At 56.0% G+C, this 26,662-nt stretch overlaps 2 protein-coding genes across 2 annotated transcripts; both read right to left on the bottom strand.

Annotated features, from left to right (window-relative positions):
* Window positions 1–4,639: 4,639 nt before the first annotated feature.
* Window positions 4,640–9,556, bottom strand: ALPI (alkaline phosphatase, intestinal). The gene is made up of 11 exons (XM_010354565.2): window positions 9,419–9,556; window positions 9,221–9,337; window positions 8,990–9,105; window positions 8,331–8,505; window positions 8,083–8,255; window positions 7,703–7,837; window positions 7,535–7,607; window positions 7,270–7,404; window positions 6,994–7,185; window positions 6,656–6,772; window positions 4,640–6,544 (listed from the first exon to the last, which is right to left on the bottom strand). The coding sequence occupies exons 1-11, from the start codon at window positions 9,483–9,485 to the stop codon at window positions 6,258–6,260; spliced, it is 1,587 nt and encodes a 528-aa protein (XP_010352867.1). The 5' UTR covers window positions 9,486–9,556; the 3' UTR covers window positions 4,640–6,257.
* An 11,204-nt stretch (window positions 9,557–20,760) lies between these two features.
* LOC104655185 (DIS3-like exonuclease 2) lies at window positions 20,761–26,161 on the bottom strand. The gene is made up of 4 exons (XM_030916888.1): window positions 26,122–26,161; window positions 24,790–24,973; window positions 23,993–24,079; window positions 20,761–20,793 (listed from the first exon to the last, which is right to left on the bottom strand). The coding sequence occupies exons 1-4, from the start codon at window positions 26,154–26,156 to the stop codon at window positions 20,776–20,778; spliced, it is 324 nt and encodes a 107-aa protein (XP_030772748.1). The 5' UTR covers window positions 26,157–26,161; the 3' UTR covers window positions 20,761–20,775.
* Between the last annotated feature and the right edge of the window lie 501 nt (window positions 26,162–26,662).

Here is a 26,662-nt window from a genome sequence, read left to right on the forward strand (position 1 = left end):
CTGAAGGTAGCTCCTTGGGGAGAATTTTCCTTTACTCTAAGGAGCCCAGACAGGGTGGGTGGAGGTGGGGAAACTGTGCTGGTTAATAACAACAAATTTGCAAATCTGGTGAACAAAGAGTGCTGGAACAGGGCACCAGGGCCTGGCCACCTCCCTACTAAGGGTGGATGGTGGCCTCATCTTTTGACAGGGGGCTTCTGTTTCCTCCTTGAAGGGCAGCTCAAGAGCCATGTGGCTGGTTCCCAGGTACCATGCCAAGTGCATTGGCAAAGACTGGCATCCCTAGTGGCAAGGCTCTATCAAGGAGAGCTTCCAGTTGCTTGTTGGTGTTGGGGTCTGGTGTGCGCACTGGCAGTAAATGTGGAAGCTGTGGTCAGCTGTGGTCAGTAGGCTCTGGGGCCGCCTTAGATGAAGGGGTGCAACTGCAAATCTCACACAGCTTCCGGGAGGCCTCTGGAGCCCCTCTGGGAGGCTGAGATTCAGGGAGGCTTCCTCTAGGGGCGGAGGCCAGTTATGCAGTTGCTAGCCTGGTGGGGAGGCCTGTTCCTAGAACCAGTGGGGCCAGGACAAGATCAGATGCAACGTCAGCACCCAGGACAGAAGGGCACAGCTAGGATCCCCCTTGAGTCCTCCTGAGAGGCTGCAGGGAGTGTGCTCCTTTCCCTGGATCACAAGGCTTCCTGTGCCAATCACTGGATATGTGCAGGGGCAGTGGCTCAAGGGAAATTGATGGACAGGGGGCTCTGAGTCTGGTGCGGACTGAACCTGTGGTGCCCTCTGGGGTCTGTGCTTTGCAGGCAGTGAGACGCCCCTGCTCACAGGGAGTTGCTCAGCCTGGGCATCCTGCCCAGTACTTAAGCACTTCAGAACTCACCTGGACCTTGGGGTTTGGTTAAAGGGACGTTAGGCGCTCCTGAGTGCCTACTGTTTGCTCAGCTCACCACATGCCTTGCCATAACCCTGGGCAGTGGGTGCCCCAAGAGCTCATGTTTAATATCGAGCTCCATGCTGGCGCCTTCACGCTTCATGCAGGTACCACTCCACACAGTTCTTGGGTGTTCCAGAAGAAGAGAATTGGGTGCCCCAGACCAGGGGTTGATGCAATACCCACTCTGGATTGCACACTTTCAGCGGATTGTGGAGGATTAGAGTTTAGTGCGTCTAAGTGGATTGACAGAGTATATGATCTTTTTCTTTCTTTCTTTTTTTTTTTTTGAGACAGAGTTTCACTCTTGTTGGCCAGGCTGGAGTATAATGGCACCATCTTGGCTCACCGCAACCTCTGCCTTCTGGGTTAGAGTGATTCTCCTGCCTCAGCCTCCTGAGTAGCTAGGATTACAGGCATGCACCACCATGCCCAGCTAATTTTGCATTTTTAGTAGACACAGAGTTTCTCCATGTTGGTCTGGCTGGTCTCGAACTCCCAACCTCAGGTGATGGCAGATCACCTCAGCCTCCCAAAGTGCTGGGATTACTGGCGTGAGCCACAGTACTCGGCCTATATGATCTAGTTTTAACCAAACTCATCTTCCAAAATGGCCGAGTGGCTCACACAAGATTCCTGTAAGGAGTCTGCAACGAACACCAGAAATCCAGAGGAAGTGAACCACAGAAGAAGGGAGAGCTGGGAATTCCTTATTACTCCTGGCTGAGCTCAGGGTACAGACCTGACCAGAAGTTAGCCCCTAAAATAAAAATTCAGCAAATCAAACTCTTTGAATTTCCCCCACTCTGTGGTTACTGCTGAAGTTTGCCAAGGTGCCTTGTGCCTGGAGCTGTTAAGTCATCAGCAGTGTGCAATCCTCATGGTTGGCAAGGTGTCTAAAACTAAGCTTTCAGAACTGAAGAGAAACCTGTGCAGTCTTTTTTCCCAGCAATATTTAAATTTTGTGCTGTTCAACCCAGTCCTTCTTAGTTATTTCCCTAAGCAGTGATAAATATTTGGAAAGCTCTTTTAAAGTTTCTTGCAAGATAGCATGAAACAAAAAACACCTACCAACGGGCAGACACTTATTCTTTCTGCTGCAGGAAAAATGGCAGAAACAATGAGCAGTAAATGATCTGTCGACAAACCGAAAGGCATTTCTTTGTCAGCAAACACCATCGAAAGATGTAGAGAAAACACTGCCGAATATTGGAAGAAACTCATGTTAGAGCAAATTACCCAGTGTGGGAGGTTTGCTTCGCAGTGGGCTGAAAGCACAGATGTTTCCAACATGGCTCAGCTGAAGGTATTTGCCAGGTTCTGTTCCAATACTGAAATACACAAATCGCTTCTTTCTTTTCTTTCTTTCCTCTTTTTTTTTTCATGAGCCACTAAAGGGAAGATGGAGCAGACAAGACATATTGCCAACAGTAAATGCCTTCTTTAATAAAAACAATGTCATATGGGAAAATGGTAAAAATGCAACCACGGATAGAATAGCTACTCAGAAAGGGATTTTTAAAAAAGGATTCTGGATATGAATCAGGGTGCAGAGGTAGCTTCACCCCTACCCCTCACTCATTGGCTCATCCATGGTCTAATCAGCGCAGGGAAGAGGTAGAAGCCTGGAGGGCATAGAATATTGCAGGAGACCGACAGTAGGCTCATGTTATACAGCCAAGACTGTAGCATTAGAGTAGAATCTTTCCCATACTTGGTAAGGAGATTGGGTGTGACCATGAAAACTTTCCAGCCACACAGAATGACTTATCTTCATGGCAAAATACTAAAGAGGGTTGCCCCAAGTTCCCCTCCCTCTCTGTTAACTTTCCCTCTCTCCGTATGTATGCATGTATGCATGTATGTATGCATGTATGCATGTATGTATGTATGCATGTATGTATGTATGTATTTTGGAGATGGAGTCTCGCTCTGTCACCCAGGCTGGAGTGCGGTGGCACCATCTTAGCTCACTGCAAACTCCACCTCCCAGGTTCAAGCGATTCTCCTGCCTCAGCCTCCTGAATAGCTGGGACTACAGGCACCTGCCACCAAGCCCAGCTAATTCTGTGTATTCTTAGTAGAGATGGGGTTTCACTGTGTTAGCCAGGATGGTCTCAATCTCCTGACCTTGTGATCCACCTGCCTCAGCTTCCCGCGGTGCTGGGATTATAAGCGTGAGCCACCGCGCCCAGCCCTCCCTTCTTATTTTTAAAAATTTATCAGTAATTTTTAATTTATTTCTCTGTTTCTGCTTCCCTGTGATTTTTTTGCCTGTGAATATTCTTTTTTTAAAATTTAGATTCGGGGTCCATGTGCTTGTTTACTACATGGGTAGACTGCATACTGGCATATTAGGCTTCTAGTGAACCCAATACCCATATAATGAATTTGTACCTGATAGGTGATTTTTCAATCCTCAACCCCACTCCTACCTCCCTCCTTTTTTTTGAGAGGGAGTCTCGCTTTGTGTCCAAAGCTGGAGGCAGTGGTGTGATCGCAGCTAACTGCAACCCCAGCCTCCAGGTTCAAGAGATTCTCCTGTCTCAGACTCCAGAGTAGCTGGGATTATAGGCCTCCGCCACCACACCTGGCTAATTTTTGTATTTTCAGTAGAGACAGTGTTTCGCCATGTTGACTAGGCTGGTCTCAAACTCCTGACCTCAAGTGATCCGCCTGTCTCAACCTCCCAAAGTGCTGGGATTATAGGTGTGCGGCACCATGTCTGGCTAATTTTTGTATTTTTAGTAGAGATGGGATTTCACCATGTTGATCAGGCTGGTCTCGAATTCCTAACTTCAAATGATCCGCCCACCTTGGCCTCCCAAGTGTTAGGATTACAGGGGTGAGTCACCGCACCCGGGCTCCCTCCTTCCTAAAGACCAAAGTGCTGACACTTTTGAGATGACAAGAGCTATCTGTTTTAGACAATCAGGAAAAAGCTTGAAAAATAATTTTACTTTTCTTGCATCTGCTCCTTCAAGGTAAAGATGTCCTCTCAATGAAAAAACGAGAAAGTAATCATCTTGGAATGAAAACTCATGCCAAAGAAAACATTTTTTAGAACTGAAGTTTGAGAATGTTTTCATTGACATGTGAATTTTGTGGTCAAAAATGTATTTGACTGATACAACCCTCATCCCTACATATTTAAAAAAAACTTGAGGCCGGGCGCAGAGGCTCAAGCCTGTAATCCCAGCACTTTGGGAGGCCGAGACGGGCGGATCACGAGGTCAGGAGATCGAGACCATCCTGGCTAACACGGTGAAACCCCGTCTCTACTAAAAATACAAAAACTAGCCGGGTGAGGTGGCGGGCGCCTGTAGTCCCAGCTACTCGGGAGGCTGAGGCAGGAGAATGGCGTAAACCCGGGAGGTGGAGCTTGCAGTGAGCTGAGATCCGGCCACTGCACTCCAGTCCGGGCGACAGAATGAGACTCCGCCTCAAAAAAAAAAAAAAAAAAAAAAAAAAAAAAAAAAAAAAAAAAAAACACTTGAAAGCAGATTATATGTTTGAATCTGTTTTTTAAAATTTAGATATAATTTACATACCATAAAATTCATCCTTTTATTTCATTTTTTAGACATGGATTCTCACTGTGCTTCCCAGGCTGGAGTCCTATGACTATTTACAAGTGGGATCATGGTCCTCCAATATTTTTGTGACAGCTACTAAAACCCAGAATCAAAAAAGAACGACCCTGAGAGCCAGGCCTTCAAACTGATGTTTTACAATTTTATTTCAAGGTTTTAGTAAATAAGAAAGTATATTGAATCATGTTACTATTTCTTGCAAAAGCAAGATGCTTTTTCGCACCTTTGTAAATGTACAAATAAATTTGTAATACTGCAAAATTTGCTGGAAAATGTGGTTGATTTCACCTTTATTTAATTCTTTTCAATGTTCTATTGGAGCAGGTGTGGTACTCACTAAGCATGGCTCTGTTGGGATGGGTGCTCCAGAACGCTTTTGGAGGGAGGTCAGAAACACCTGGAGTCAGCTCCTTCCTCACCTCTCACATAGGCCTGTCACCACCCCCATACTCCGCCCAAAAGACCAGACCCTTCTCCTGGCAGCAGCCAGAGTGCTCATTTTCCAGCCAGGGTGTCACAGCCCTCCTCAAAGACCTCCAACCACACCCCTCTACCCAGACTTCATGGTCTCCCATGCCCCACCCCCACTCTCCTGACCCCTCAGGCTTTCCCCACTCTACCCACCCACCCCCATCCCTCTGATCCAGTCCTTGGCCTCCCAGAGCACCTGCTGGCACTGTCCCAGGGCCTTTGCACTGCTGTGCCACCTTGCTCAAGCCCCACTCTATTCAAGTGTCTTGCTCAATCGTCTGCTCCTCAGCAGCCCCTCCTGGTCTGCGTTATCCACCCCTCCAGATACCGTGCCCACACTCACTCACGATTTTTCTCCTAGGAAGTAGTACCGGCATTACATTGTCTAACACTTCCTTTTATTATTGCTTTGTCTCCTAGGAGAATGGAGACCTTCAGGAGGCAGGGGAGTCTTCCTTGTTGAGAAATCTATGCCCAGCATCCAGATGTCCGGGGAGGGTCCATGGACTCTGGGCTGCTGCCCTGTACCCAGAGCTCCTCAGGCGCTCCTTGGATCTCCTGACCTGGAATGGGCACTGGGGGTCGGGAAGCATCTGAGTGGCTGTGACTTGGGGCAAGCCTCTGCCTCATTGGTCCCTTGGTCAGGTGCAGGGGTGTGGAATGATCCTAGTGGGGAGGCAGCAGAGGACTGTGTCAAAGCCCCCATGGGGATCCCTGCCCCAGCAGCCTCCTTGGGTGGGTTGCAGGGTGGCGGGAAGCTGCTCTTCTTCAGGTGTCCTGATCCACCCAAGTCCTTGGGTCTACCAGGTGCTACAAGGATTGAAGCTAAGAACGATGGGGCACACGGTCTCGGTGTGTCGTGTCCAGGGTTGGAGGACGTCTCTGGGTCCAGGCCTGCTTGGTCTTCCTCAGGCTAGAGGCAGGGTGGGGGCTGAGTGGTTTGAGTCCCTTTATTGCCTGGGGTGCAGGCAGCCGCATGGCACAAATCCGCAGTCTCTGGGGTTGGGAGGAAGAATCAGAGAGCAGCCTCGGGGGAGGTCCTGGGAGTCCCAGGCTCAGCTTCCAGGGCGCCCTGGGTTCCTGCTCCCTGAAGGGGCTGCAGAGGGAAGAAGGGCAGCGCTGCTCCAGCTAATGCTGGTTTATCTCTAGGGGATGAAGGTCCAGCGGCAGGTCACCTGTATGTGTTCACGCCGGAAGTGGCAGCTCAGGACGGGGAGCAGGGCAGGACGCCTGGAGGTGGGGAGCAGGATAACTCCAGGGTGGGGCGCTCAGGGAGCAGCGGCCGCCCCCAGCAGCAGCAGGGTCCCGGCCAGCAGAGGCAGCGACGCGGGAACTGGGTGCGCAGCGTCGGTGGTGCCGGCGGGGGGCGCCAGGTCGCAGGCCGTGTAGGGCTCCAGGCAGGCGGCCAAGGCCATGACGTGCGCTACGAAGCTCTGCTCCTGCACACCGTGCACCAGGTGCGCCTGAGGACCGCGCGCGAACACCGCCACGTCTTCGCCTCCGTGGGTCTCGGACGACAGGGGCACCGCCGCCTGCTGCTGGTAATCGGGGCTCCCTGGTAGGAGGGTGAGTGCAGTTCAGGGCAGGCGGGCGGCGTCCACCTCCCGCGAATGCCCCCATCCCTGGCACTCTGGTGCCCCTGAGCGGGCCATTCAGCCTCACTCACCGCTCTCACTCTCATTCACGTCTGGTCGCACGCCTGCGTTGAGCACGTAGCCTGGGCCATTGCCGTACAGGATGGACGTGTAGGCTTTGCTGTCCCGAGCCTTGCTGGGGGCCAACCCTGTAGGGAGAGGGGGGTCCCTGTAGTTGAGCTGACCACAGCTATGGGAGTGCCTCCTCTGTGCGAAGCACTGCCACTTTGCCTGTTCAGGGGCTCTGTCCTCACAAGATCCCTATAGGACTGGTGCCAGCATTACACACATTTGACAGAAGAGGAAACTGAGGCTCAGACTTCACCCACATAACTGATGCAGCAGCACCTGCCACTCTCCCCAGGCCTACCGAAGATGGAGCTCCCTCGCAAGGTGTAGCCACCAAATGAGAATACGTGGGAGTGGTCAGCAGTGACGAGGGTCAGCGTGTCCTCCTCGCTGGTGAGCTGGCCCGCCCTCTCAATGGCGTCATCGAACATGACTGCCTCGGTGAGAGCATGGTAAGCCAAGCCCTCATGATGACCATGGTCGATGCGACCACCTGCAGGAAAGCCAGAGGAGGGTGATGCTTGAACTTGCCCTGCCCTGCTCCGCCTTCCTCCACTCCCCAGGGGCCACCACACACCCTCCACGAAGAGGTAGAAGCCGCGGGGGTTCCTGCTCAGCAGGCGCAGGGCAGCCTCTGTCATCTCCAGCAGGGAGGGGTCCAGTGTGGGGTCTCGGTTGATCTCATATTTCGTGTCTCCGGGTTCAAAGAGGCCTGTGGGACAAGGGGCTTGGTAGTGATTGGCAGGATGCGAGCAGGAGAGTGCTGGCTGATGTGCACACAGGCTCAGATGGCACCCTCTGAGGCCGTCTGAGGAATGCCAGGGCAGGAAGGGGGTCATTACCCATGAGATGGGTCACAGACTGGTCCAGGGATGCCTGCATGAGCTCAGTGTAGTTCCACACGTACCGGGTACCCTGCAGGGATAGAGCCAGGCCTCAGCCCACAGCCCTGAGACCCACACACTTGCCCTCCCCCTGCCATGCCTCCCACACCTGCCAGCCTCCATCACCTGGTGCTTTGCCAGCCATTCCTGCACCAGGTTCTTCCCATCCAGTCTGATTCCATTCTGGCTGGCATCACTTGGGTACTCAGGGTCTGGGGTCCCCCTGGGAAACATGTACTTGCGGCCTCCACCCAGGATCACCTGGGGACAGAGGATGGGGCAGGTGGGTTGGGGACCTAGCTGGCCCCACATCCCCTCCTTATGCACAGCCCCTGGCTCCCCTCCCCAGGGCAGTGGGAATGGCCCAGGCTGGGTTGCACATTCCATGTCCCCAACCCCACCTCCAGACCCTGCTGACCCGGATCAGGCTTTTGGTTGCCTGGATCTGAGCCTGTGCCCCCACCTTCCCCTCTGCCTAGCCCCAGTCCTTGGCCTTGGGGTCGCACGTCAATGTCCATGTTGGAGATGAGCTGTGTGGCAATGTCCTGGCAGCCATCCTGGCGGGCCGAGGCAGGCATGTCAGCATCTGAGTACCAGTTGCGGTTCACCGTGTGTGCGTAGGTGCCGGCTGGCGAGGCATGCTGCACCCGTGTGGTGGTTACCACTCCCACTGACTTTCCTGAGGGTGACGGGGTCAGGATTGGTGACTGAGGTCTTGGGCCTGGTCCTGACCCCGCAGCAGGCCCCAGCTCACCTGCTTTCTTGGCCCGGTTCATCACGGAGATGACCTCATTGCCACGTGTCGTGTTGCACTGGTTAAAGCGGGCGGCTGCACTCAAGCCGATGGTCTGGTAGTTGGCCTTGACCCCACACAGGTAGGCTGTGGCTGTGCCTGCGCTGTCTGGCACCTGTCTGTCCACATTGTACGTCTGGGAATAGAGACACCCTGAGCTCTACTTTGGGGCTTCGGCAGCATTTACAGCCAGGGCCAAAGTCCTACCCTGATTTAAACCCAGGCAGCCTGCACTGCAGCCGGTTCCTGCTATCCCCACTTCGCCTCCCTCCTGCTGCCCCCAAGACATGCAGGGGCCCTGGGTGCTGCTGCTGCTGGGCCTGAGGCTACAGCTCTCCCTGGCCACCATCCCAGGTAATGAGGCTCCCCAAGCTGTTCCATACACAGGGCGCCTCCTCACCAGGCTGACCTGATCTCTACTCTCCCTCTGACCAGCTGAGGAGAACCCAGCCTTCTGGATACAGACCCCAACCAGGGGCCTGGTTTTCGTCCTCTGGGATCCTAACTGCTCCCAGCTCCTAACTCAGGCCCCAGCTGTCCTGGCTCCTTCCCTCCTGCCACACTCCATATCCTTGACCCCCTCCTCTGCTTGGAGGACTCTGAGGTGGCCCAGCCCTTACCTTGGACAGAGCCACGTATGGGAAGTGGTCCATGGCCAGAGGTGTCTCAGGCCCCAGTTTGCCATTCTTCTGCCCCTTTAGGATCCTAGCGGCTGTCACCGTGGGCACCCCCATCCCTGAAGGGGCAGAAATGTGTGAGTCCTGGGCCCCAGGGCTGGCCTGGCATCACCAAAGGTCCTAGGCGCTGGGGCTGTGAGGGCTGCGGGGCTGGACAGGCCGTTGGCCACTCACCATCGCCCAGGAAGAGGATGAGGTTCTTGGCGACCTTCTGGATGGGCTGCAGCTTCTTGGCGGCACCCAGGGCCTCGGCTGCCTGGCGGTTCCAGAAGGCTGGGTTCTCCTCCTCAACTGGCCAGGGGGAGAGTAGAGATCAGGTCAGCCTGGTGAGGGGGCGCCCTGTGTGCGGAACAGCTTGGGGAGCCTCATTACCTGGGATGGTGGCCAGGGAGAGCTGTAGCCTCAGGCCCAGCAGCAGCAGCACCCAGGGCCCCTGCATGTCTTGGGGGCAGCAGGAGGGAGGCGAAGTGGGGATAGCAGGAACCGGCTGCAGTGCAGGCTGCCTGGGTTTAAATCAGGGTAGGACTTTGCCCCTGGCTGTAAATGCTCCACGTCCCTCCCCACACCTCTTGTGTCCATCTTGACCCCGCCCAGTCCTGTGACCGGAAGCCAAGCTTGCTGAAGGGAAGGGACCGTGTGTGGCTCATCCCACACGGGAGATCCGTTGCCACTCCTTTGTTTACCCCATTCAAGGTGTGAAGAGAGGTGAGCCTGGAAACACACAGCCTAGGCCAGGGCCCAGGTTAGGGCTCATAATACCACGGGCCCCGGAGGAGTGTGAAAGGAGGCATGTGGGGGTGGCCTGGCTGCCCTAGAACCCACTTGGTGTGTGTGGGTGCCCACACCTATGTCCTGAGGACACAGGCTGGGGAGGGGCCAGTGCCCTGGGTTGGCCAGGCCTGGGCTGGGTTTTCCACAGCAGCTTGTACACTTGAGGTTGACCCCTGTTTTCTTGCACAGGTAGATTGAGCCTGGGGTGAGTCTGTTTTCCATGAGCCATGGGCACACCCGGAAGTGTAGCCTCTGATAAGGAGCTCAGAGAGTTTGGTAACCTCAGGCTGAGTTCGAAAGTATTGCTCCAGTCCAGACATCCCACTCTGAGTGTGTAGCCAAAGGAATGCAAACCAGGGACTCGAACAGATACTGCACACCCATGTTCCCAGCAGCATTATCCACAGCAGCCAAGAGCTGGAAGCAACCAAGTGTCCAGCAACAGAGGAATGGAGAAACCAAACAGGGTGCACACATACATGCAGCCTTGAAAAGGAAGGTGACCCTGACACATGCTACAATGTGGATGAACCTTAGGACATTATGCTTAGTGAAATGCACCAGTGCAAAAGGACCAATACACATGAACACACGTCTCTGAGGTCCCCAGGGGAGTCAAATTCATAGAGACAGAAGTGGAATGGAGTTGCCTGAGGCTGAGGGAGGAGGCAATGGGTTAGGGTTAGGGTTATGGTTGGAGTTAGGGTTACAGTTGGAGTTTAATGGGGACAGAGCTTCAAGGTTGCAAGATAAGAACGTTCTGGAGATCAAGTGCACAACACTATGCGTGTATTCAACACTGCCGCCCTGTACACTTGAAAATGGTGAAGCAGGGCCGGGCGCGGTGGCTCAAGCCTGTAATCCCAGCACTTTGGGAGGCCGAGACGGGTGGATCACGAGGTCAGGAGATCAAGACCATCCTGGCGAACACGGTGAAACCCCGTCTCTACTAAAAAATAGAAAAAACTAGCCGGGCGAGGTGGCGGGCGCTTGTAGTCCCAGCTACTCGGGAGGCTGAGGCAGGAGAATGGCGGGAACCCGGGAGGCGGAGCTTGCAGTGAGCTGAGATCCGGCCACTGCACTCCAGCCTGGGCGACAGAGCGAGACTCCGCCTCAGAAAAAAAAAAAAAAAAAAGAAAAAAAGAAAATGGTGAAGCAGGTAAATTTGATGTACCATGTTATGTAGCACAATTCAAAAATTGGTTCGAGAAGAAAAGGCTCCTCCAGCTCCACCCACCCCAGCCCAACCACAGCAGCCCCTTCTCCACTCAGGCCTGTTTACCTCAAACCCCAGGCTTGGCCCTCAGAACCCAGGGATCTTCACCTGCTGCCCAGCCTCTGCCTGCCCTGCCCTGCTCCACACCACGCCCAGGGCCTCCCCTCAGGCCGAGCTTTCCCAGGTCCTCCCGTCTGCACCCCCCTGGCTTCCCGCTGGTCGTCCTGGGGCTCTCAGGGAAGATGTCGCCCTCATGGGCCCTTCCTGCCTCCTGCTTGTTGCCCCCTTAGTTCCCTCTACCTCCTGCTTCATCTTGCTGAGTGAGGAACATTCTTAGCCAAAGGTCAGAGGAGACACACTCATGGGCAGGCAATTAGTTCATTGATTCATTCCAAAGTCAAGATGAGTCAGGAGGCTTTATAGCCACCCTGAGTTTCATGTTTAAGTTGGAGTTTTTGACAGAACTATAGATTCACAAGTAGTTGTAAGAAATAATACAAGCTGGGCGCATTGGCTCATGTCTGTAATCCCAGCACTTTGAGAGGCTGAGGTGGGCGGATCTTGAGGTCAGGAAATCGAGACTATCCTGGCTAACACAGTGAAACTCCACCTCTACTAAAAATACAAAAAATTAGCCAGGCGTGGTGGCATGCACCTGTAGTCCCAGCTACTTGGGAGACTGAGGCAGGAGAATCGCTTGAACCTGGGAGGAGGAAGTTGCAGTGAGCCAAGATCATGCCACTGCACTCCAGCCTGGGTGTCAGATTGAGACTCTGTCTCAAAAACAAAACAAAACAACAACAACAAAAAAACAGGCAATCATACAAGAGGCCCGATATAGTGGCTCATCTCTGTAATCCTAGCACTTTGGGAGGCTCAGGTGGGAGGATCACTTGAGCTCAGGAGTTTGAGACCAGCCTGGGCAACATGGAAAAATCTCATCTCTACAAAAAATACAAAAATTAGCGTAGCGAAAAGGGCGTGCTCCGGTGGTCCTTCCACAGGAAATAAATAGCCTTTGGGTCTGAGCTGAAATTCTCTCTCCACCTACTTGGGAAGCTGAGGTAGGAGAATCACTTGAGCCCGGGAGGTGGAGGTTGCAGTGAGTCAAGACCATATCATTGCACTCTAGCCTGGGTGACAGAACAAGACCCTATCTCAAATAAATAAATAAATAAATAAATAAATAAATAAATAAATAAATAGTACAAGAGATGTCTGTGTACTTTGCTTAGTCTCCCCCAATGGCATAACCCACAGTGATTATTCAGATTTCCCCAGTGTTATCTGTATTTATGTGCATGTGTGTGGAAACTTGTAGACAATTTTATCACCTGGTGTTACTTTAGGTGATGTGGTGTTATCACCTAAAGTAACACCAGGTTTGTGTAACTGCACCATAGTTGAGATGCTGAAGAGCTCCAACCCCACAGAGTACCTTTTATAACCAGGCCACCTCTTTCCTCCACCTCTTCCCCTGTCCCTAATCCTTGACAGCCAGATATGTGTCTAACCTGGGTGACAGAGTGAGACAACATCTCAAAAAAAGAAAAAGAAAAAAATAAGAAATGCCTTATGGACTTTGCATAGTTTCCCTACCTTTGCCTAGTTTCACTGCCACCCTAACTTTGCCATCTCCCCTATAACAAGATAAAGCATGCTTTAGACTCAAAGCATCTAAGGAGGCTGTAAGGACATTGCTTTTGGTGTGTGTGGAATACACAGTGGCTTCTGTTTATGGCAAGAGATGGTGGTCCTCCATTTTTCAGTCACAAGTTTTCTAATAGATTTAAGGAAAATCTGAGCTTATGTAGAGAAAAATATTCAGTAAATAATGCCACAGGCAGTAATGTGGCTATGGCAAAAAGTTGTCAAGGTGATAGGTGACTAGCTGAGCGCTAAGAACCATGGATTTAAAAGAAACAAATTAAATAGCCTTTGGGTCTGAGCAGAAATTCTCTCTCCACCACTTACTGAGTGTCCTTCAGAACGGAACCTCTCCAAGCCTTAATTCCCTCATCTACGAACAAGAAGAATGATAGTCCTGTCAACGTCAAGAAACAGAGGGAGGCTCCTCAAAACTGTGGAGTTTAATTGGGAATAAGCAGCAGCACTGCATGTGGAGCCCCAGCCTTAGTAAACTAGGGGCGCATCAGAGGGGAGGCAAGGAGGGCTTCGAAAGGCAAAGGAGCAGTGCGTGCTCGGTTTTTGGTTTTTGTCTTTTTTGTCTTTTTTTTTGGAGTTGCTCTGTTGCCCAGGCTGAGTGCAGTGGCGCGATCTTGGCTCACTGCAACCTCTGCCTCCCAGGTTCAAGCAATTCTCCTGCGTCAGCCTCCTGAGCAGCTGGGATTACAGGCACTCTCCACCACATCTGCCTACACAGTTGTTTTGAAAGGAAGAGAACACTAATTCCAGGGGCTTATCCCAGGAATGGACGTCAGTTTATGAGTGGACACAGCGTATCAGGCAAGTGTTCTTGTGCATCCGGCTAGCCATCCTTGTGACTCACGTAGCGAGCTGCAAAGTCCTGGCAAAAAAAGAAAAAATATAAAAGGTCTTGTTTCAGGTGTCTGTGCCTCAGAGCCCTTCCCAGAGGCTTCGGAAGGACTCTAATTATAGGCAGGTGTGCGGGAGGGGCCTCCTTCACAACCTCCCGGCTACATTATTTTGTTGTTGCTCTGAGGGTTGGACAAAAGTGGCTCCATTTTGATTCTGACAACTTTCACAGAGCCTGGGGCTCAGGGCTGTTGTGGGGACTTAACTAGTGCAGGGTCTGCTGCAGAGTTAGCACGGGGAGCAGGGGGGAAGAGGTGAACCCTGACTTTTATGAACACGAGGTAAGTCCTGAACATCTTTGAAACCCTGTTTCCGATCTGAGGGTCTGCACACCACACAGTTGGCCAAATGGTAGCGGAAGCAGTTCCTTCCTAGAGCACAAATCTCTTAAATTCCTAATTAAGGGCTGTGTAGGCAGGACCTCCCTCTGGCCCATCCCACCTACCAGGGAGGGACATCTAGGCATTCCTCACACACAGAAGAACTTGGGTCAGGTACCTGGGATGGAAACAAGAAGAGACTGTCCCACCCTCAAGGCAGGAGACACCCCAACCTCCTCCCCATGGGCTTCCTGGGGAGGCCTCTCAACAGGCTGTGGAGCCCCCTGAGCAGCACAAGCAGGGCACTGGGGCCTCAGCCTGCGGGAAGCTGCAGGCACAGTAGCAGGTTCAGTGAAGGGGGCGTTTACCCAGGCTCCCCGAGGCCTGATCTGGCCACCCCCTTCACTGCTCCCCAGCAGTAGTGACATTGGCAGGGATGGCTGGCAGGTGGGCCCTAGTGCATGGTTGTCCCCTGAGAGTGAGGGACAAAAGACAATTCTGCCCTGAAAGGTGCTTTGGGCATCTATATGGATGTGTGGAAAGGAAAGCTTATGAAGTCAAGGATGCTGCAATTGTGTTTAGTGGTTTAACTTTGATCTTACGTGACAGGAACCAGGAGGACAATTGTATTCCAATAGCACTCTGGTGAGTTGAAAACCTGTTAAGTTGAATACACTATTGGAGAGTTTTTGTTCCATCTTCTATTTTGCACTTCAATTTCTGTTGCTTTTTAAATATCTGGCTAAGTGCTTTCCAGAACTGAGCAATGTACTATTGATAAACATTAAGAACACAACACAGCTTTAGAACGAGGTTGAGCAAAACTGTTTTTTAAGTAAAATAAATTAAATGGATCAGTTTCCCCCTCAAATGATTTTCTATCTGTTAAAAAACAAATCGGCTGGGCGTGGTGGTTCATACCTATAATCCTAATGCTTTGGGAGGCTGAGATGGGAGGATTGCTTGAGCCCAGGAGCTTGAGACAAGCCTGGCAACATAGTAAGACCCCATCACTACAAAACATTTTTTTTTTTTTTTTTTTTTTTTTTTTTTTTGAGGCGGAGTCTCGCTCTGTCCCCCGGACTGGAGTGCAGTGGCCGGATCTCAGCTCACTGCAAGCTCCGCCTCCCGGGTTTACGCCATTCTCCTGCCTCAGCCTCCCGAGTAGCTGGGACTACAGGCGCCCGCCACCTCGCCCGGCTAGTTTTTGTATTTTTAGTAGAGACGGGTTTCACCGTGTTAGCCAGGATGGTCTCGATCTCCTGACCTTGTGATCCGCCCGTCTCGGCCTCCCAAAGTGCTGGGATTACAGGCTTGAGCCACCGCGCCCGGCCACTACAAAACATTTTTAAAACTAGCTGGATATTGTGGCACTCGCTTGTATTCCCACCTAGTTGGGAGGCTGAAGTGGGAGCATTTCTTGAGCCAGGGAGGTGCAGACCTCAGTGAGCCCTGATCACCCCACAGCACTCCAGCCTCTGCACTCCAGCCTGGTCAACAGAGGGAGACCCTGTCTCAAAAAAACAAAAACCAAAAAAACAAAAACAACAACAACAAAAATAAGCAAAATTTCCCCCAAACCATAAAACCTCACAATTAGAGAGAAGGTTCAAAGAGATGATCTTACAATAAGGTTTTAAATCTGGAACCTAATCTCAGACATGTGGAAACTGATACTTACCATTCCAAGAATCATCCCCTTCTCCAGAACCTTCTTTAATGTGAAAGGCACTACATCCTGTAGCCTCCACCAGGGCTCAAATATTTAATTCATTCACCCCTCCCAACTCCCATCCTGACCACCATCAGCCCCTGAATTCTGTGATTCCAACCCAGGAACCACTCTTTGGTCTGTGCCCAGCAAGGACTGGGGCAGGCTCATGTGCAGAGCTGGCCACAGCCAGTCCAGCAGCACCATCTCTGCTGTAGAACTCCCTGGAGAAAGCCCATCCCCACCTGTGACTTTCTCAGCCTGTCCCTGTGAAGCCTCTTTGGACGCCTGCACTGTCCCCTCAGCCCTTCCTCCTGGCACCTGGGCCATCACAGCCCCTCCTGCCTGGCCTCCCACTTCCTGACTCGTGGCGGCGCTGCTGGGTGGTGGAGCCGCTGCAGTGGCCTCTGGTGCTGCCTCTGCACAGGACTTGCCTCCTCTGGCGGCCCCTTCCCAAGCTTCATGCCCATCCCCTCCCTTCTGCAGCCTGACATCCTCCTCAGGGGCCAGGAGGCCACCACCCCAGGCTTCGTGATCCCAGTTCTTTCCTGAGGTCCTTCCTAACAGGAACTGGGGAGGCGTCAGTTTCTCTCCAGGAGGGTGGCTTCAGGTCCTTCCCCAGGCCGGGCCACCGCCTGCGCCATCTTCCCCTGGGTCCAGGGAGCCAGCACTCACCCTTCGGGGTGGAGAACACACTCACGGGCCTGTGAGCGTCGCCAGCCCCTGGTCATGGAATGAGGTTGGTGGTGTCTACCTCTCCCTCCCTCCCCACCGGTGTCTCCTTGAGGAAAAGACAGTCTCGCTCTGTGCCCTGGGCCCTGGCCGGCAGGTGCTGTGGGACAGCCCAGGGAATGGCCAAGTTCTCCTGCAAACGAGGGTCGGTGCCTGGTCACTCTTTCTGTTGAGTCCTTTTAGCGAGGGGCCACATAAGAGGTTGGGCCCCCAGTGGACCCATGAGAGCCATCCTGTGAAGGTGAGTTGATTGAGTCAACCACGTTCCTTAAAGGAGTGAACGCAGACGGGGGCTCAGCATGACTGACGTGGGGAGAAGGCTGGGCCGTATTCTCTGAGCTCTGGGTAGGGTGTGGGGGCAGCCTGGGCCTGATACAGGCCCTCGCTGGGCACAACCTTGCCAGGTCACTGTAGGCAGAGACCTGACCTAACCCTTGTGGATACGGTTTCCACTTCCCCAGATGGGGTGGGGTGGGCTGGGCTGGGGCTGCCATGGCCTCCACGGCTCCAGGGACCTGCCATGCTCTGGGGCCAGCAGGGAAGGTGAGGCTGTCTGAAGAACCTTTGAGCCCAGTACCTGCAGGAACCCCCTTGTTCACCCCCCTGACTACTCCTCACTGGGGCCTGGGGGCGCTGGGGCATAGGGACAGGTGTCCGTCCAGGTCTGTACTGCCTGTGAGGGAATAGCTCCCAGGCTTCATGGGAGGCCCTGGGGGACAGGGTCAGCCTTGCCTGAGAGGCTCAGAGAGGAACTTGGCCACTGCTCCTCAGAGGGTGGGCAGTGTAGAGGGGAGGGGAAGGGGCTGGGATGTCTCCTGTTTGGGGCTCTCACAGTCAGGCTGCCTGGGCCAGGGCAGCACCCCACAGCCTTCTACACCCCAGCACCAAACCCCCAGACCCTCGCTTGTCTGTCCCTGCAGATACTTGGCTCCAGGAGAAGGTTCTGGGGACAGGAACAGATGGGGTGACCGTGGCCTCTGGGACATCTCGGGGGTGGCAGGACGCACAGACTGAAGGCCGCCTGAGGTGGCTGAGCCCTGGAGGAGGGAAAGGCTCCGAGGGCAGGTGCAGAGATGTCTTCGGTCGCCTCCCACAGCCAGCCCCGTCTGACGGTGGCAGAACAAAGGCAGCCGTGCCCAGTCACTGTCGTTCAGGCGCTGCGAGGCACTCTGACAAGGGACCCTATTGATTGTGTCTTTGAAGAAAATTCACTGTAACCAGATCAAATGAGCTTGTTAATCCCGACACCCCGGGAAATGGTGCGGGGAGCAGAGGCCGTGCTCACCGTGGCTTTCATCCTGGTTTCTGGCAGCTCTCGGGGAAGCCAAGCCACGGAGCTTCCCCCACGGAGGGGGAAGGAGCGCAGGCTGGGGTCGGGCTGGCTGGGGTCGGGCTGGCTGGGGAAGGGACGGCCCCGTGGCCGGCCAGCTCTGCCCGGGACCCGAGGCAGGTGGCATCCGTGGGTGCTCGGGACACTGGGTGGGCAACGGGGCCAGGCTGTGTCACCAGGAGCCGGTTTCCCCTCCTGGTTGGGAAGGCACTTGAGGGCCCTCCTCCCCTCCACCAGGCCCAGGCCTGCTTCTGTCCCCAGAGCACAGGATTAGGCCTGGAGCTGCCAGGGCACTGACTCAGACCCAGGGTATAGACAGGGCCATTCAGAGTGTTGGCCAAGGAACTGGGGGGAGAGGGTGTTGCAGGACCCATGACCCCCACCAGGCCCTGCAGAGCTGGTGCAGGAGGAAGCAGGGGCAGGGTTGGACACAGTCACATGCGTCAGGGTGACAGGGGGCGCTCTCAGTCCTGCATACTAATTACATTTTTAATCAGGCAGAATGAGACTCCGGCATCAATCTGCCACGTAGCTGACTCTGAATCGTGCTGGAACTGACAGGAAGGTTCCAGGCGGTGACATTGGCTCAGCAGTGAGGGGTGGAGCCTGAGCTGGGTCCCTTGCCCTGGGTGCAAGGGGCATTTCACTGCTCAGGCTTCCCAGAGGTACCCCACACACCAGATGGCACTCCACACTTGATTTTATTCCCTGACATGGATTTGCAGAAAAGGCCCCATTCCCTGGCCTGGAGGAGGCAGTTGGGCCCGGGCAGAAGGGGAGCCAGTCTCATTGCTGGCCAGGTCTCAGCCTTTCTTCCAGCTCCATCCTCTTCCCTGCAGTTTGTTTGAAAACTGAGCTGCAAACATTAAATAAAATGCAAAACTAAAACCAAAAGCAAACCCTTGAGTTGTTAAAATCCAAATTAAAAATCCCCCTTGGTGTCAACAGGTCCTATTCCTAAAGCTAGTGGGGTGGGGCAGGAGGGTTGGCCAAGCTCGGCCAGCACATCAACCGTCAGGTTCCTTTTCACACTCGACCTCCTCCTCCTCCTCTTCCTCGGGGCCCAGGTGGCCCTGGTTGCTCGGCTGCTTCAGGACAGCTCTATACTTGAGGGTCACGGCCGCCCACAGGACGACCTCCACCAGGCTGATGATGCTGATGACCTGTGCAGAGCCCAGCCGTGAGGGGACAAAGATGAAAAGGCCTGATGTCGAGGTGCAGCTTTGCCTCCGGCCCTGCAGCAGGAACCCCAGGACCCTCCCTTGGCCTCTGCTCGCCTGTCTGTAACGAGGGCCTGCTCCAGGATGAATGCCCTGGGTCAGTGCAGAGCTGAGGGAGTTAGAGGCATCCTGAGAACTCCCAAGGCTTACAAAATGCAACCTGGGGGCCCGGGTCCATCTTCAGGGCACGTTGTTGGTGAAAAACGGTGCTGGACAATTTCTTAGGTGTAAGCTCATAGCTTTCATCAGGTTCTCTAGAGGACCCCAAAAGGTCAGCACCCCTGCATTAGTGGGACAGATAGAGCCCCACCTCTCTCCACTGTGGTTGTCCCCAAGGAAGGGAAGGTGGTGCCAGAAAGCAGGACCCTCAGGAAGGGTCTGGGTGAGCTGGGAGGGCCTGGGGGTCCTGAAACCCCACCCGGGAGGCTGCAGTGCTGGGGGAGCGCAGGGGATACAGATGAGGGCAAGGGGCACCACAGGAGGCAGGGGAGGGCTCGCCAGGACTAAGGGGGATGGGACACAGAGGGGGCCGCCTGCCCTCCCACCCTGGAGGGCTTCACTGCTTGGAGGCGGCCTTCCACCCTCGGTCCTGGGCCCTGGCTGGCTGGAGGGAGCTTCAGGGAGGCCCTGCCAGGCCACCTGTGGCTGAGGCAGCAGGTGAGAGTGACCAAGGGCTAGGGGTGGGGACTGGGAAGGCCCCTGGATCTGTGTGCTATTGCGGGCAAGTGGTGGGGGCATCCAGGGCTGACTGCACTGAGGTGGGGACAGAGAACTGTGGCGGCAGAGCACTGCGCCCCCTGCTGGTGCCATCTGTCAGTGCAGGCAGGGCTGGGCCCACAGCAGGATGACCTAGGCTTGAACTTCAGGACACAGAGCCCCGAGGGTCAGCAGGGGGACTCTGTCCTTCCTCTTCTGCCCAGCTCCAGGTTAGGAACACCACGTTTACTGTACACAACGGGCTGGACACTGTACTCCCAGGGCACTCTGGATGTTAGGAAATTCAAAGCCAGGCACAGGGGCCAGGTGGTGACCTGCAGACCCCTTGGCCAGCTGGAGCCAAGCCCCTAAGGCAGCGTTAGGACAGGCCCACGTCCCCTTGGAGATAACTGTGAATCAACAGTCACTCAGGGCAAGAGCCAAGCCAGGGACAGCTCTCTTCCTTGTCTTCAGGGGACAGTTTCCAGAGCGGCCAAGGACCATTCTCTGGCCTCTCATTCCTTCACATTCCTGTAAACACAGTCCCTGAAGCTTGCACACCCTGCCGAGCTGTACTGGCCATGGAGGGGCCTGATCTCTGGTTCCTGGGTCCTTGGGGAAGGGGGCCAGGCCTGACCCCGGGCCTGGAGCCACCATCCCAGGCAGGAGAGCTGGGCGTCTCTGCAAGGCCCATCAAGGTCTCTGCAAGGCTTTGTGCTAGGACTGGGGGAGAGAGGGGTGGAGTGTGACCCATCACAGCCTGTACCCCTCCAGTGAGGGATGGCTTGGGCTGCCCCGCCCGCCCCTGGGCTCTCCCAGGGCACTCACATTGCAGTAGATGCGCTTCTGCACACCGTAGCACAGCACCAGCATGTCGAAGGCTTGGTTCAGGATGCCCATCACCATGGCTTCTGACTCCAGGGGGCCACTGTCCTGCAGGGACAGTGCTGCAGCCATTGCACCTCCTGGCACTGCCCTGGGCTCCTCGAGGCCTCCTGGTGAGTAGGTGCCCAGGGGGGTCGGGAGCCAGAGGGAGGTGAGGGGCACCAGGCTGGAGGGCTCACCTTGACCAGAACGGCAAAGAAGAGACCGGTGCTGAGCTCCTGCACGTGCTTGGACGCCATGCGGCGGTCGTTGCAGTGGTCCGCCTGCTTCTGCAGGGTATCGGGCACCATGTCTAGTTGCTCCCTATAGCCTGGGAAGAGGGGGCGGGGTCGTGGGTGGCGCTGTATGGGGCATGAGGTTGGGGGGTGGGGAGTAGGGAGTGGAGTGGGGAAGGGCAATGGCTGGGGGATGGGCTGCATGGTGCTCCGCCCCAGGTGACAGATTAGGATCTCAGCACCTAGCTCCCAGGGCAGCAGAAAGCGGCCCTCTGAGGTCAGCATCCTCCTCTCGGCTGTGTCCAGGGCTGGCTGTGGACCCCCTGCAGCTTCCGCAGTACTGGTCCATAGGGAGAGTTCTCAGGCCAGGTTCCCCTACGCTTGGGTCGCCCGACCTTTGGACCTCCACTGTCACTCCTGAATGGTCTTGGGCCATTCAGCACCCACTGTGGGTGAAGTGTGTGTACAGGGGCATGATGAGCGCATAGTGCCAGAACTATGCCGGGTCCCGCAGCAGCCCCGAGCAGAAGTACAGTGCCATCTGCGGGGTGAGTCAGAGCCTGGCCAGCCCAGAGCTTCCCGGCCAGTCCCGGAGGGCCCGTGCCACCCACAGCCTCGCCGCTGGCAGCCTTGGTGTGCATAGACCTGACGGACTGCTGGCTGCTGAGGAAAGCCAAGGAGGACCAGTGCCAGGACCAGTGCCCCTTTCTGCATAAGGGGACCCACGGGGAGGCCAGGAGGCTGGGCAGAGCCCAGGGGTGCCCATACTTCTCTCCAGGAGACAAATCTGGCCTGCCTGGGCCTCCCAAATGCCCTCAAGGGGCAGCACTGAGAATGGCCCAGACATGTCCCGTCGCTGCTGAGTCACTGCTGGCAACCTCCAGGAGGGAACGGTCTCTGGTCTACTCCTCCCCAGCATGGGGCTAGGGCTGCTACTCTGGCCCAGGAAGGAGGAAGGAGAAGCCTGTGGCCATGTATGACCGGGGGCTGCAGACACTGTCTGCTGGAGACACAAGCAGAAGCCGAGGAGGCTGTGGGTCTTTGTTCAAGGAGGCCAAGTCCATTGCTCCATCTGGCTAGAGTGGGAGGCAGGCGAGAAAGCCCAGGATGCCATTCCCTGCCCCGTGCAACACAGGCCTCAGGCTCCTGGCGCTTTCTCTTGGACTTAGGCCCACCTTTGGTCGGGGCCGACCTCATCCCCTCTGGCACTGAACCCGCCCAGCTGAAGCCACGCTTCACCCCAGCACTTCTGTGCCCCCCAGTACTCCACCCCACAGCCGCCAAGAGAGGCAGTTTCCGGCCTGCCAGCCTCTGCCCTTCTCCTCTCTGACCATCTGACCCTCCCAGGGGCGGAGACACAGAGGGCGGAGTTCCAGAGACCCTTGTTCTGGGCAGGAGGCAGGACCGGGGCAGGAGGAGATACCCAGAGTCTCTAGGGACCAGCACACAGCCGGTCCCAGCTGGCACCACAGTCCCTGAAGCTGCTTGTCCCGCAGTCCCCCAGTTTTCAGGGTTGGGTGTCAAGGCCAGTGCTACTGCCTGGGAGTGAATGAATGGGTTCCTTGCAGAGGTCTAAGGTCACTCCTGTGTGTCTTGCTGGTTCCCTTGCTCCCTGGCTGCTATACACACACACCCTCCTGTGCCCTTGGCCAGACAGACAGCCAGCTCCCGTTACTCTGTGCACAAGGGCCCTGGAATCCAGGGCGCAGCGGTGGTGACCTGCTGGGCTCCCTAACTCCACTTCCCTTCCAGCCCCTGCTGGGCCCTGGGTTAAGTTGGGGGCAAGTCTCCGGGGGAGGTGGGCACAGCCTCCACTCCCAGACACATCTGGGCTTTGTTCTCAGCAGTGGCCCAGTTCCCCAGATGACCTGGGTGAGGTTGATGAAGGGCCCTGGCCCCTCCTGGCTGGTGGAGGTGGCTCAGGGTTGAGTGGGATGGGTGGGGACCATGGCTTTCCCACAGGCCCAGCCCTCCTCCTGAGATAGCCCTGGTGTCCTGATGCAGAAGCTCACTGGGGACTGTGTGTCCCCTCACGCCTTTCTGTGCTCTCTGATGCTTCCCTGTCCTTCCACCCCAGTTCCCGGGGCCGAGGAACAGGAGCACCACAGACCTTCTGGTGACTCCCTGCCATCGAATTCCTGAGCAAGGGCACGTCTGAGCTCCCTGGCAGGCGAGCCAGGAGAATGCAGCCTTTTCAGGCTCTGGCTGACTCTGGAGCGGCTCTGATCCCTGGAACTCCAGGTTGGCTTGTACCTCCTTGGAGGTGATGGCATTAGAGGCAGGGGCATGGGAGGGGCCCCAGATGGGCAGAGCCACTGGCAGTTCTGGGACTCAGGGGCTGCTGTGCCATCTCTGCCAGGCCTAGAGCCACTGGAATGTAGAACACAGACAGCACCGCAGGCACGGCCCAGCCCCTCTCAGCGGTGGGTGCCGCAGGTGCTTGGCTGGGCAGACACTTGCGACTGGGGGCAGGTCAGGGCGGCCAGGCCCAAGCAGGTCCTGATGGCTTCAAGCCCAGCAGAGCCTGAAGTGTCAGAAAATAAATCCACTGGGGTCAGCTGAAGCCATCCAGTTCTTGTGAACAGACTGAATCTGCTGTGTGACCAAGCCCCTGAAATACAGCCTGTCCCTGCCCCTGGGCTGGGCTGGGGCCCAGAGCTGACTCACCAGCACCCACTGCTCCCGCTGGCCCGAGGGTCCTCTGGGGTCCTGGTCCCAGGATGCTCAGGCCCTGCACGGGTGAAGCTCAGCCTTGGGGGCTGTGACAGGCGTCCCAGAGCAAGCCCAGCTGTCCACCCCACAGGCTACCACCTCCCTGCAGGCCCAGGCCTAGGCCCACGGCCAAGTCCGCTTCTTTCCCACACTGGCCAGAGGCCGACAGCTGGTTCTGGACTCCACATGTGGGTGTGGAGGCTGTGGAGTATTCCCCGGGACAGGAAGCCACACGGGACCCTGTCTCTCCTCCAGGACCCCAGCCTGACAGGAGGTCTCGGTAGCCCCTCAGCTCTAAGGCATGTTGTCCTTGAGCAAGTCTGAGCAGGAGGCAGCGGTTCAAACTCAAGAGGCTCAGGGTGCCCCCTCCTAGGTGCTGCCTGGGGTCGGCCTCCTCTCCCACCCTCCGGCAGAGGAGGAGCAGCCCCGTCCACCCAGCCATGTCCAGAGCAGGGCAGGATCACTGGTGGGCTGTGCTTGCACGTGGAAGTCACGGGTCCGGGGCCAGTGTGCTCCCGGGAGCCGGCAAGGATGGGGCTGGACCCTCCTTACCTGGACGGGATAGGGCTGGACCCTCCTTACCTGCATGGGCCGGGAGCACATGTTGGTGAGCACCTCCTTCCGGGCCAGTGAGTACTTGTCATCTCCAAATGTTTGGGTCAGGCTTTTCTAGAAGCAAATCCTAGAAACCGGTGTGACGTGTGGTCCAGCTCGGGAGAGGCTCGGGGCCCTGTCATCCGCTAAGTACCTCATGCCCAGCTCTCAGCGGGAGGAGCTGCCTGGGGGCTCAGCCCTGCTCAGAGTGGATGGGTGGGGAGGGGGGCAGCTGCCCACAGCCTGTGGCCCACACTGGCCTGAGGTTAGTCCCTTCCATGTCTTGCTGACTGGCCTGGACTCACTGGGCTCCAGCTCTCGGGCCTAGGGCACCTGCCTTCCCCTCCCAGGGTCGGACCTGGGTGAGATGTCGCCTCCTCCAGGACCAGAGCCAAGGCCCTGGGTTTCTTAGCTTCGCCCCAGGCACGAAGCACCTGAAAGTACCCACCAGGAACGTTCCTGGGGTTCCTACAATTCCAGCCCCCACACTCTGAAAGCCTCTGGGCCCAAGACCAGCCCTTTCTGGCCACAGGACCCCCGCCCTCTGCTAGGCCTCCAGGGTCCCCGCTTAGCACAGTCCTGGTGAGGGGGCAGGTCCCATTGTCAGGGCCCCTGTGACTCAGAGGGGCCCTTCCTCCCAGGGCCTCCTTCCTCCTCTATAGAAGAGACCTGGCTGAAGGGGAGGGACTCTGGGGGGAAGCAGAGGCCCTTGGACCCCCCACCTTCCAGGTCTTTCTCTTCTTTCCCCCAAGCAGAGCCTCCCCTGAACCCTGCCCAGCACTCACATTGAGGGCTCCTGCGGAGCTGAAGTCCACGGGCAGCCCCATCTGGTCGCAGAATTCCACCAGGTCATTGAGCATCCTTGTCTGGGGTGGGGGGTGCCGGCGCAGCAGGGCCTGCTCGGGGAAGGCGCGGTGGATCTTGTGGGCCACTGCCATGTTGGCCAAGAGCATGAACTCCTCCACGAGCCTGCAGAGGGTGGGTGGGATGGGAGGGACCGCTGGGGTTGGGGGACAGCTGCCCAGGCTTTCCCACGCTGCAGCCTGCCTGGCTCTCTATCACCCTTCAGGTCTCAGCTTGAAGACAACCTCCCAGCTGCCTCATCTCATGTGTTCCGCCAAGTCCCTGTCTTGCCCAGCACTCCCATGATCTTCCCTGCACCAGTCGGTCTACACCACCTTCTCCTCTGACTGATTAGCTCCGTGCTGGCTCCTCCACTAGACCCTGGAGAGCAGGGACAGCCCCTGTCTAATTCACTGTTGCAGCCCCAGAGCTCAGCAGCCCACCCAATCCAGAGAAGGCGCCGAGGAAAGATCTCTGCTGAATGACAGGACACCAGGAACCCTTGGGCAGCCCTGGCTGTAAGAGGGCACCGTGCCCACCCAGGCCATGGGAACCCAGGGGGCCCTGGCCCAGGCCCTAGTTCGAGGACTCCCTGGGGCATGCCGTAGTGGTGAGTGGACTGAGGATCCTGCAGGGCCAGGAGTGCTGGGCTCCCTTCTCCCTGGGGACGGTGCTTTGTTGGAGGGAAGCCTCCCGACAGGGTCTCTGAGGGTGGACAGCAGAGTCCGAGGCAGCAGGAGGGAAGCCCTCACCAGGGGATGAGACAGGAGTCAGGGCGGGATGAGACCCTGGAGTCACCCTTTCAGGGGCTGCTGCTCTGCCTTCGCTGTACTTGAGTGTCGTTAGACTCAACAGTCACTATGAATGGACGTGGCTCCCGATGGAAGGACTGAGCAGGCCAAGTCCCTCGAGATCCAGGTGCTGCTTTCCAGTTACCCCTCCTCCCCCCACATAGCCAGCCAGGGGTCTCCCACACATGCCCTATAAGTCTCACTCCTGCCATCAATCCCGTCCCCTTACCCTGCTCCAAGTCTTCCCTGAATGTCAGACAATTCCCTTCCATGGGCGTTTATAGCTAGGATCACCTATGTCACTGTGTAGTGCCATTGGAATCTTATTTAGATTTCGTACTTACATCTTGTCAACCCAAGAGGAGTCCCAGTTCCTGCTGGAAAAATGGCTCATGTGATCTATCCTGGTTGGGTCATCATCAGCAAAAAGCATCAAATGCATAGTTCATACATTCATTCGTTCACTCATTCCACAAGGATTACCATGTGCCAGGCACGGTTCTGGACTTTCTCCCCATGCAGTCGGACAATCCTCTTGGGCATAAGCACCCAGGTTGTTCCCTGGTGCCCCCTTTTCCCTTCAGTCCAGCTGCAGGCCTGGGGGAGGAGGGACGCCTGTAGCCTCCAGGTTGACCCTGGGTTGCATTTTGCAGTGTGGCCAGCAGGGGGCAGCATGGCCCCATAGCGGGTTGCACTGAGGCTGCAGGCTAAGGAGGCCACCAGGCAGGCAGGGTGAAGGAGCAGGGCTGTGCGAGGCAGCCCTGGTTACTCTCCTATGCTCATGCCCCACCCACTATGGGTTTAGGAACTGAATGTCTGGGGGCCTCTGGGGCTGAGCCAGGCTCCTGCTCTTAGTTTCTGCAGGGGCTCTCCACATCCCTTCTCATGGTCTTCAGTAAACACAAGGACAAGGACAGGAGGGAGGGGACAGGGAGAGGGCGGGGCCACTGCGGAAGCCCCTGCCATGACCACAGACCTCAGGCAAGCTGCTTCCCTGGCAACTCCGCTACCTGTCCTCCCTGGA

Source organism: Rhinopithecus roxellana, chromosome 14 (assembly GCF_007565055.1).
Source record: "Rhinopithecus roxellana isolate Shanxi Qingling chromosome 14, ASM756505v1, whole genome shotgun sequence".
NCBI lineage: Eukaryota > Metazoa > Chordata > Mammalia > Primates > Cercopithecidae > Rhinopithecus > Rhinopithecus roxellana.